The sequence below is a fragment of the Octopus sinensis genome, linkage group LG10 (assembly GCF_006345805.1).
Source record: "Octopus sinensis linkage group LG10, ASM634580v1, whole genome shotgun sequence".
NCBI classification, from domain to species: domain Eukaryota; kingdom Metazoa; phylum Mollusca; class Cephalopoda; order Octopoda; family Octopodidae; genus Octopus; species Octopus sinensis.
This window is the reverse complement of record NC_043006.1, coordinates 26786695-26799259: the sequence shown is the minus strand read 5'-3', so window position 1 is coordinate 26799259 and position 12565 is coordinate 26786695. Positions and strand designations below refer to the sequence as shown.

The window sequence follows — 12565 nt, the reverse complement described above, 5'->3', positions numbered from 1 at the left end:
CACTATCCAACGAGACATCCAGAATTTCAATACCATCACTGAGACAATCAGCAAAAGGATCAGTAACAGAAGAAATATTTATATTACAGTCAGGAAGATTGTCTTTACTAAAGAAGGAGGGTGACCAAAGTAAAGATCCAAGAAGATATCAGTTAATTTGCTTTCTACTGTGGGTTACTTGCTGATAAGACTAGACCTTGAGAAACAATTGAAATTCCCTTCACATATTACCCAGCTCTCCCTGAGACCAGATATTGTCTTGGTTTCTGGGGAGCCTAGGATGAGTGATGGAAGAAATGCAAGAGAGGAAAAGAGTGAAGTACCAGAGGTTGGGGTTGGACTGTTGCAGGAATGGGTGGAAGAAATGTAATATGTGACAATTATTCAGTTGCCATAATATATAACTTATATATTATATGTATATATACATATATATATCATATATATATATATATATATATATTATATATATATATGTATATATATACATATAATATATGACCAAAATGCCCCACCACCCCCGTCCAATGGACGGTGCTGAGTTGTCAAACATTTAAACCAAATTTTCTCAAAACAACTTGTCCGACCATCCCATTTAACCTAAATTTAAGACACCAGCAAAAGAAGAAATAAAGATAGACTTTTTTTCTATTCCAAAGAAAAACGATTTCCCACGGCTTTATTGATCGCATTCTCACCTGGAATCGACTTTTGTAATTTTTTCAAGACTTATACACACCCTGATACCGTCGGTATCTACATATCAAATTTGAGCACAAATCGGATGGAGGATACCCGAGATCCGAGAAGCCACACACACACACACACACACAGACAGAACAGATTTTATATAAGAGATAAATTATATATGATGGCAACTGAATAATTATCACACATTACATCTGTATATATAAAAGGCATGATGTGTGTGCGTGTGTGTGTACGTGAATGTAAATTATGCATGTCCACAAATTAGCATGCATGTTGCTCCAATTTTAGGAGGACATTCATCACGATCCTAGCTGTATTTTTGTCAAATTATTTTCCCCCAAGGCACCAGCGAATAGTGGTAAAAGTAAATTTTCGACCATAACTTAACAATTTTCACAGTGGAGAAATCCACCATTGTTTATACAAACATGAGTTAAGTCCCCTTCTAGCAACGGTGTAAAGAGAGGGAGGGAGAGGGAGAGAAAGAGAGAGATAACAGAATTTTAAAATTTCATCTTTTTACTGAATGATTGACAAGCAAAAACAGACAGACAGGTGTTGTTATGTATGTATGTGAAGCCATAGGACAACTCAAGAGTCGCAAAGCAGCAGGAGTTGACGGCATCCCACCAGATATCTGGAAGAATGGAGGTCCGATGCTCCATGACAAGCTCCATGATTTTCTTGTCTGCTGCTGGGAGCAGAGCAAGCTGCCACAGGATCTTCGCGATGCCGTCATCATAACCCTGTACAAGAACAAGGGTGAAAAGTCTGACTGCTCCAACTACTGGGGAATCACCCTACTCTCCATCACTGGCAAAGTACTTGCCAGGATCCTGCTCAATAGGCCAGTACCAACCATCGCTGAAGAAAACCTCCCCGAGAGCCAGTGTGGATATGGTGTTCGTCCTCCGCCAACTCCAGGAGAAGTGCCGAGAACAAAACGGGACTATAGAGTATAGGTTATTTTTGTCGACCTCACAAAAGCATTTGACACAGTGAGCAGGACAGGACTATGGCTCATCCTGGAACAGCTTGGCTGTCCCACCAAGTTTCTACAGATGGTGATCCAGCTGCACGAGAATCAGCGTGGTCAGATCAGACTCAATGGTGACCTATTGGAGCCCTTCCCCATCTCCAACGGCATGAAGCAGGGTTGTGTCTTTTCAGCATCTTCTTCAGCATGATGATCAAGCATGCAACTGATATGGAGGATGAGGATGTGGTGTATGTTAGGTATTGTCTGGATGGCAGCGTCTTCAATCTACGGCACTTCCAAGCCCACACCAAGACACAGGAGAGGCTGATCCAAGACCTCTTCGCAGACGACACTGTCCTTGTCGCCCACACAGAGCGAGCTTTGCAGCGCATCACGTCCTGCTTTGCAGACGCCTCGCGGCTCTTTGGCCTGGAGGTCAGCCTCAAGAAGACAGAGGTACTTCACCAACCTACACACCAAGAGGAATACCGCCCACCACACATCACTATCTGCGGTACCGAACTGAAATTAACTTAGCAGTTTACATACCTGGGCTACATCATCTCATTCGATGCAAGGATCGACAAAGAAATTGAAAATAGACTCTTTAAGGCAAATAGGTCCTTTGGCAGATTGTACAAACGTGTTTGGCACAATAATAACCTGAAGAAAAAGCAAAGATCAGTGTCTACAGGGCTGTGGTTCTCACCACTCTTCTCTATGGCTCAGAGACCTGAATTACTTATCACAGTCACATCCGTCTCCTCGAGCGCTTCCACCAATGATGTCTCCACACCATTCTCAACATACACTGGTGTGACTTCATCACAAACATTGAAGTCTTGGAGCGTGCCGAGATCCCCAGCATTGAAGCCATGCTACTGAAGTCCCACCTCCGATGGGCAAGGCATGTCTCCAGAATGGAGAACCATCGCCTTCCTAAGATTGTCCTGTTTGGCAAACTCTCCACCGGCCACCGTGTGAGAGGAGATCCGAGGAAGCACTACAAAGACTGCCTCAAGAAGTCTCTAACAGCATGTCATATTGACCACCAATGCTGATCAGATCTGGCTGTGGATCGTGATGTCTGGTGCCACACGAACTTCAACGCAGTCAGCAAGTTTGAGGAACAAAGAAGAGACGCACTTAAAGACAAGAGACGCAGGAGGAAGACACGAGCCGCTTCTGACACTACACCGGATGTTACCTTTGTCTGTGGACACTGCTCACAGACCTGCCTTTCCCATATCAGACTTGTCAGTCATGAGCGTGCATGCATGCGACGTGGACAGCCATCCTGATCTTTGTTCGTGAAGCCAAGCCAAGCCAAGCCATGCTGTGTGTGTGTATGGCTTCAGTCACACACACACACACACGAACATGTATGCAATGTGTGTGTGTGTTGCCCATATATATATATATATATATATATACACACACAATATAAACGGTATTCTCCGTTTCTCCACAACTAATTTCCAAATTAGCTGAATCCGTTGCTCTACTCATAGGACGAACTGCGCAAGATACCACTGAGTAAACACCTAGATACATGTGCAGAAGGAAAATTTAAGATCTTTCCCTTCTACAAATGTCCAAAGAATGACACTTCCTTCAGGAGGAATATGGAAAAATACTTCATAGCTAAGTTCTCCCCCAAATCGAATGGCTGAAAATATTTCTATAATAAGTTGTACTAGATGAAGGACCAAATTTGTAAAGTAGATTGTATTAAACACACACACACACACAGTTTTACACATGTACATATACATAAATAAAAACAATCTCTAATCCAGATTCTTCATCCCATGTAAGCACAGGAATCAAACATTGGATTGAAAGAACTGAATAGTGGTATAAATATCAACACAATTATTTCTTCTTCCCCTTTTTCTTCTTTCTTCTCTTCTCCAGCAACACCCCTTCCAGATTCACAGGCACACACGTACATACACATACACACCTTCACAAAACAATAATAAAAAGAAATCCAGACAATTTTTTGAGAAGTGACATTTTACACCCCTTGAAGTGGCCAATTTCTAATTGCCTAAAAATCATTTACAGTTGCAAAAATATAAACACTTTTTTTTTCTTCATTTAACACTCCTCTCAGATATGCAGACCCCCCACCTCCACACACACACTCTCACAAGACAATGATAAAAAGGAAATCCAGACAATTTTTGAAAGGTGACATTTTGGTCCCCAGCTGGCTTGACCATTGCTAAAAGCCGATGACTGATTGTTTTTGACAACTTGACCATTCCTCCTTAACACTTCCTTCAGATACAAAAACACAAATGCGCACACATACACACACACGCGCGCACATACACACACACACACTCTCTCTCTCTCTCTCACACGACAGTGATAAAAAGGAAATACAAATAATTTGTTGAAAAGTGACATTTTGTACCCCTTGGAGTAAACAGCTGGATTTACAATCACTAAGCCAAGAATTATTATTGACCAACCTACCAACTGCAAAGATATCAACAAAATTTCTCCCCTTCCTCCTTTCTTTTTCTTTAATACCCCTTTCAGATACAAAAACACACGCACACACACACACTCTCACTAGACAATGATAAAAAAGAAATCCAGACAATATTTTGAAAAGTGACATTTTGTCCCCCCTTGGAGTAAACAGCCTGACCAGCTACAAAGAGATCAACAGAAAAATTTTTTCTTCTTTCTCTCCCTTTTCTTCCTTTCCTTCTTTTTCTTAAACACTCTTTCAGATACAAAAACACACACACATGCATGCACACACACACACACACACACACACTCATACATGCTCTCTCTCACTTTCTTCCCATTCATCACCCTCTTGTACTATCTTATATCTCTCCCCACCACTACACACTCAATAACACTATAAAAATAGTCAAATTTTCCCCAAGAACTTAGTTCAATTTGAAAACTCCACTAGAATGGACGAAAGTGCTAATATATGATATATGATATATAAAAACATGTAATATACAAATAAATATCTGTAAATATAAAACCATCCAAATTTCTGAATACCTCATTTCTTCAAATATAAAATACCTGTACATCATCTCCAAACCTTGTAATATATATAAAATATAATATAGTATATACATCTCTTTATATAATATATATATATATATATATAAAATCATCGTCATCATCGTTTAACATCCGTTTTCCATGCTAGCATGAGTTGGATGGTTCGACTGGGGTCTGGGGAGCCAGAAGGCTTCACCAGGCTCCAGTGTGATCTGGTAGTGTTTTTACAGCTGGATGCCCTTCCTAACGCCAACCACTCCGTGAGTGTAGTGGGTGCTTTTTATGTCCCACTGGCACAGGAGCCAGGGTAGGCTGGCAATGGCCACGTTCAGTTGGTGCTTTTTATGTGCCACCAGCATGGAAGCCAGTCAAGGTGGGGCTGGCATGGGCCATGTTCGGATGGCGCTTTTTACGTGCCACCAACACAGGTATCACACCTACAATTTCCATTTGATTTTCATTTTGATGTTGATGTACTTGACTCAACAGATCTCAAGCACAGCAGGTTGCCCTTTGATCCAAGGTACTTTTGAATGGGCTGGGGCTGGTTATGCGAAACTGGTGTAGGATACAGCTGTGGACTCATATTATTTGCCTGGTCTTTGCAAACACAGCACATATCCAGAGGTCTCGGTCTTTCGTCATTGCATCTGTGAGGCCCAACGTTCAAAGGTTATGCTTGACCACCTCATCCCATGTCTTCCTGGGTCTACCTCTACCCCGGATTTTTTCAACTGTTTGGGAGTGGCACTTCTTCACACAGCTCGCCTCATCCATCCATAGTACATGACCATACCAGTACAAACGTCTCCCTTGCACGCCACATCTGATGCGTCTTATGTCCAACATTTCTCTCAGGGCGCTTACACTCTGTTGTGTGTGCACACTGACATTACACATCCAGCGGATCATGCTAGCTTGATTTCTTTTGAGCTTATGCAGTTTCCTCCAGCCACGGCCCATGTTTCACTGCTGTGAAGCATGGCAGTTCGCACACATGCATCGTACAATCTACCTTTCACTCTGAGAGAGAGGCCTTTTGTCACCAGTAGAGGTAGAAGCTTTCTAAACTTTGCACAGGCTATTCTTATTCTAGTGGTAACACTCTCTGAGCATCCAGCCTCCACTACTAACTTGGTCAACTAGGTAGCCGAAGCTATCAACTACTTCTAGTTTTCCAGCTTTGTGATTGAATTTGGTAGGTGGAAGTTACTGCCACATGTGTATATGTGTGTGTAGGTGCTTGTGCCTCTCTGAGAGAGAGGGATAATATATATGTATATATATAATGTTTATATACATATAAATATATATATATATATATATATATATATATATATATATATATATCATCATCATCATACGTCCGCTTTCCATGCTAGCATGGGTTGGACGATTTTGACTGATGGCTGGCGAACCAGATGGCTGCACCAGGCTCCAATCTTGATCTGGCAGAGTTTCTACAGCTGGATGCCCTTCCTCACGCCAACTACTCCGAAAGTGTAGTGAATGCTTTTTACGTGCCACCGACACAGGGGCCACTCAGGTGGTACTGGCAACGACCTTGCTTGAATCTTTTTACACATGCCACCGGCACAGGTGCCAGTAAGGCGACATTGGTAACGATCACGCTTGAATGGTGTCCTTTTACGTGCCACCGGCACAGAAGCCAGATGGCTGCTCTGGCAACGATCATGCTTGGATGGTGCTCTTGGCACCCTACTAGCACAGGCACAAGTGCCAGTAAGGTGACGCTGGTAACGATCACACTCGAGTGGTGCTTTTTATGTGCCTCTTGCACGGAAACCGGTTAGCCACTCTGTCAACAATCATACTCGTATGGTGCTCTTTGCACCCCACTAGCATGGATGCCTGTCATCGAATTTGATTTTGATTTCACTTGCCTCAACAGGTCTTCGCAAGCAGAGTTTAGTGTCCAAAGAAGGAAAAGGTACGCATAAGCGGACTGTTACGCTTCTGGCATAGGCCACATTTGGCTTGCCGGGTCTTCTCAAGCACAGCATATTTCCAAAAGTCTCGGTCGCTAATCATCTCCTTGGTGAGGCCTAATGTTCGAAGGTCATGCTTCACCACTTCATCCTGGGACGTGCTTCACCACGTCTTCCTGGATCTACCTCTTCCACAGGTTCCTTCAACCGCTTGGGTGTGGCACTTTTTCACACAGCTGTCCGCATTCATTCGCAACACATGACCATACCAGTGCAGTTGTCTCTCTTGCACACAACATCTGACACTTCTTAAATCCAACTTTTCTCTCAAGGTACTTACACTCTGTCGAGTATGCAGACTGGCTTCATTCCTTGCGAGCTTATGCATGTCCTCAGCAGTCACAGCCTATGTTTCACTGCCATGTAGCATGGCTGTTCGTACACAAGCATCATACTATCTACCTTTTACTCTGAGTGAGAGGCCCTTTGTCACCAGCAGAGGTAAGAGCTCTCTGAACTTTGCCCAAGCTATTCTTATTCTAGCAGCTACACTTTCAGCACACCCTCCTCCGCTACTGACTTGGTCACCTAGGTAACGGAAGCTATCAAGTACTAGTAGTTTTTCTCCCTGGAATGTGGCAGAAGCTGTTCTCTGCGCATTTTCAGTGTTTATTGCTCCAGAGCATCTGCCACATACAAAAACTAGCTTCCTAGTTAGCCTCCCTTTGATATTGCTGCACCCCTTATGTGTCCATAGTTTACACTGGGCACATCTTATGGAATTTCTACCTATGCCTTTTCTACAGATCAAACATCTACCTGAAGGGATTTGTGATTGTCTGCCTTCCTACTTATTAGGACTTTGGTTTTAGTTTGGTTGACTCTAAGGCCGTTCGATTCCAATCCTTGCTTCCACACTTGAAACTTCTCCTCTAGCTCTGATTTAGAGCAAGATCATCAGCATGGAGGAGGTCCCAGGGGCATCCTGTCTTGAATTCCTCTGTTATTGCCTGGAGGACTATGATGAAGAAGAGAGGGCTGAGGACTGAACCTTGGTGAACCCCTACTTGGAATTCTTCACTCTACACGTTGCCAACCCTTGCCTTACTGACAGCATCCCTGTACATAAAGAAGTTGCATGTCTCGGTTCTCTGGTTTTTTTCTTGTTGTTCGAGAAAAAGTTTGTTTTCTATGTTTTCTTCTCTCATTGCGACCACGTTTCTTTGATGTCCTGTGCCCATATATGCATGTATTTATACATATATATGTAGGTATGTACATATATGTATGTATATATGCATATATTTATATATTATTTATTATATGATTGAACGCCATGCATCTTTTCCAAGTAAGTTTTACCTTAAATATCATGATGCGCACTTTTCTCCTATCTCTTTTCTGTCTATCTCCCTCTCTTGTTCTTCTTCATTTCTGGTTTTCTCTCCCACCCTTTCCCTAGTCTTCTCCTCTCCCCTTCACTGTTCCCTCTCTCTCTCTCTCTCTCTCACTCTTCCTCCTTGACTCTCTTGTCACTGACATCTGACGAAAGATGATCTATTTTCTTTCTTTCACTTCCTTCGTAATGACAAGGCGTGCTTTTACCTGGCTCTTCTCATATCTCGTCTTTCCAGCATTCATAAATTTTCACGTCATCTTGGCATAACAGCCCTCACCGTTTGTTCGATGCTTTAAAGATTCTGCTCATCCATTTATGTTGTTCACAGTATCTTTACTAAAAGGAAAATAATTATGCATTGTATTTCTACTTTTGTTAAGGGCATTAAAAACGAAACTTATTTTAGTGTTTGTAATTGAAAACTGGTTGTGAAGTTGACTCACCAACCTCTGTTGAATTTCATATAAATTCCTCATATTTAATGATGTCTTTATAGTTATAATTGAAGCTTTGTTTTTTCTTTTTTCTTTTTTTCCTTCAGTTATAAATACAGCAGGATGTCACTGAAGCCAAGGAAGGTTGACTTTAATGCTACCTGGCAAATCCTGTTGGAGACAGTACGTGGAGTGATAACCTGTGGACAAGTTGCCAGGTCAATATGGAATGATCGGTTTTCATATCCTTCAACAATTATTACTTATTCAATAATTCTTCTTTTTTTTAGTATGCAGGTAAGGTTCTATTTAGCATATCATATACTTCATGATATGTTTACACACATTAGGTACGTAGGAACAATATTTTTTCGATGTTAATAGTTATATTTCTTAATAATCATCAACATCGTTTAACGTCCGTTCTCCACGCTAGCATGGGTTGGACGGTTCGACCGGAGATCTGGGGAGCCAGAAGGCTGCACCGGGCTCCAGTCTGATCTGGTAGTGTTTCCACAGCTGGATGCCCTTCTTAATGCCAACCACTCCGTGAGTGTAGTGGGTGCTTTTTACATGCCACCGGTACAGGTGCCAGGCGAGGCTGGCAATGGCCACGATCGGATTGGTTCTTTTTACGTGCCACCGGCACAGGGATCACAACTGCAGTTTCCATTGATTTTTGATGTTGGTGTACTTGACACAATGGATCTCCTCAAGCACAGGGTCGAAACCGTGTTTCTTTACTTGCCACCTGTACAGGAGTCAGTCCAGCGACCCTGGCAACTGCCAGGTGCAAGTCATAGGATTGGTTCAATTTTGATTCCGATTTCACTTGCCCCAACAGGTCTTCACAAGCAGAGTTTAATGTCCAATGAAGGGAGGTTGGCATGGGTGCCTGTCCTTGGATGAGGTTCGATTTCGACTTTGCTTGCCTTAACAGGTCTTCGTGTGTCCAAGGAAGGAAAGGCATTCCAGATTAAATGTTTCTTTAAATTATATAACAAAATAAAAGGGGTATATTAGATGTATCCTTATTTGTTTAATAATATGTTTTGTATTAATCCAAGATTTTTGATAAACTAAGTAAAAACAGTTTATATCTTACTTTTCAGAAAAATTTACCTTGCACTTAGAGAGAAACAAATTATGCTTATGATTACTGATAGGATCTTATACTAGACTTAGTTACATTTAGGAGTAAATTACAATTAATAAACCTGGGTCTTATGTTCATTTTATTTTTTGCTACCAGTCAGTTTTGTTCAACTAATCATTCAACTATGGTAGTAGTTGAATAATATTCTTAAGGCTGTAATTTTAACATTTTTGAAAAGAACTGGTCCCTAGCTATATTTTGGCATAAAAAAATTGAGATTTGGTCAAGTAGAAAAAAGTTTATGTCAAAATTTGTAGCAACATTATAGGAGAGTAAGTAATTCCACTAGTCAAGTTTAGATCTAAATATCTTTTTTTTATTTTAAATAAATATATTTAAATAAATATATTTATCTTAGCTTCAATGATAAAAGAAATCATGAAGATTTTCAGTTTTTGTCTCCTGCAACAAACATTTGTATCAAAAAAGTTGTGAGGTAAAATATCATGAAAAGGCAAAAAAATTGGATTCAAGTATAAATAACTTTTTTATTTTAAAAACAACCGATATTTTAATTAAGCTTAAATGATAGAGCTCAATTCAAGGAATCTCGTGGTATCAGTCTCATGCAATGAAGTTCTAAAAGAAAAAATTATGAGTGTTTGTTTTTCTAATTTTAGGGTGATAATATAATTCTCCACTTTTTTATTCTAAGGGGACTTTTTATGTATGCCACCAGTATCATTGAGGTAACGAAAAAAATTATCAAAGACACTGCAAGGAATTTCATAGTTTTCGTCTCATTATATTAAATATTTTTATATTGTTTTCGTATTTTAATTAAAAAATAAAATTTACACACACATAAATCTTTCACATTCATAATTTCATTGACAATCTACATTCGTATTTTAATCAGTTGCCTGTTAATTGCTCTATTTTTCACTTTTTGTCTCCCTTCTTACTAGGCTTGTTGTCGGGGGCACAATGGCCCAGTGGTTAGGGCAGTGGACTCACGGTTTCAATTCCCCGACCTGGCATTGTGAGTGTTTATTGAGTGAAAACAGCAGGGGGTGGTGGCGAACCCCAGTGTACTCTTTCACCACAACTTTCTTTCTTCCTGTTTCTGTTGTATTTCAAAGGGCCAGCCTTGTCACACTCTGTGTCACACTGAATCTCCCTGGGAACTACATTAAGGGTACAAGTGTCTGTGGAGTGCTCAGCCACTGGCAGGTTAATTTCGTGAGCAGGTTGTTCTGTTGATTGGATCAACTGGAACCTTTGCTGTCATAACCGATGAAGTGCCACAACTAGGCTTGTTACTATATAGGTCACAGTATGATTTCTTCTGCATACATAAAAAGTCCCCTTAGAATAAAAAAGTGGAGAATTATATTATCACCCTAAAATTAGAAAAACAAACACTCATAACTTTTTCTTTTAGAACTTCATTGCATGAGATTGATACCATGAGATTCCTTGAATTGAGCTCTATCATTTAAGCTTAATTAAAATATCGGTTGTTTTTAAAATAAAAAAGTTATTTATACTTGAATCCAATTTTTTGCCTTTTCATGATATTTTACCTCACAACTTTTTTGATACAAATGTTTGTTGCAGGAGACAAAAACTGAAAATCTTCATGATTTCTTTTATCATTGAAGCTAAGATAAATATATTTTTCTTTATTTAAAATAAAAAAAAGTTTTTCTATCTTGAAAATAATCTTTATATTAGAATTAGTTACTTGATTAATTTTAATTAATTAAGAATATATTTTTAAGATGAATTATCACATTATACTTTTTGCACGTTTTTTTTTGTTGTAATTTGTTTCAATATAATAATTATATATTAACACAAAACAAGCGCTCAGTTTTTTATAATACATACCACTTCCATACTTTAATTTTGATGTTACTCGTTATTGGTGGGGTAGAATTGAATCCAGAGTCTGGGATTAATAAAATGGATAATAATAATAATAATAATGAGGCAGTGGGTAATCAATTGGATGAAGAAGAAATGAAGAAAAGAAAACATGCTGAAGCTCAAATTAAATATAGAAGAAAAAAATTGACATATTATTAATTAGCATAATAGCATAGCCTGGAAAAAAACATGGATTACATGGAAAAATATGAGCAAGAGAAATACTATTCTTAAACTTATAAACCTGGAAAAGTGCAGGACGACTTATTAAACTTGGAAAAGTTAAGGACAACTTATTACGTCTGGTAAAGTACAGAATAAGAAAGTTTTTACTTAAAATATTGCAACTAAGGATAAAATTTGAATATTAAAAATCATTTGACTTCAATTTACAACGTAACATTATAATTAAAAAAGGTAGAATCATTTTGTTACAATATTGACACACTAGAATACATAAAAACTGAGTCAGAAGTACCAATATAGCTAAAGTTTTATGCAAAGTAAATAGTATATATGGTAGGCAATTTCATTGTGAAAAAATGTGAATTCTTAGGCAAGAACTCAAGCAAATTTTACTGTGGATTTGTTGTTATAGGTAGATTTTACTGTTATATATAACTAATTTTTGTATTCTTTTTCTTGTACTAACTAATTATGTATTACTATTATTTTTTATAACCTATTTTCAACTTTCTTATTATTAATTAAATTAATATTCTAATTAATAATTAAAAAAATAATTTTTTTTAAAGTACAAAAAATATGTTAATTGAATTATTTATTATTTTTAATAGAAGTAACAAGTAATAATATATAGAAGTAATAACTTACCTTATTTACATTCGACAGATATTTGTCCTCATTTTGTTTGTTGCTAGGCAGAATAAAATCAAATTATGTAATTGAAACAGCTCTAGATTTAAATGTTTATGCATGTGGCATATTTAACATATGTATATCGTCCAAAAGTCAGAGGCAGTAGTGGTCATCTGGAAAAAAGATTCCTTTGTAGAT

General features: G+C 38.8%; 1 protein-coding gene across 2 annotated transcripts in view; it reads left to right on the top strand.

Annotated features, from left to right (window-relative positions):
* LOC115216386 (cullin-2) overlaps positions 1-12565 on the top strand; it is a 66314-nt gene that overhangs the window by 9022 nt on the left and 44727 nt on the right. For both annotated transcript variants that reach the window (XM_029785679.2, XM_036506419.1), the window contains one exon: positions 8628-8762. In XM_029785679.2, coding sequence (XP_029641539.1) covers positions 8644-8762 — 119 coding nt within the window. In that variant the 5' untranslated portion in view covers positions 8628-8643. The remainder of the gene's footprint in view (positions 1-8627; positions 8763-12565) is intronic.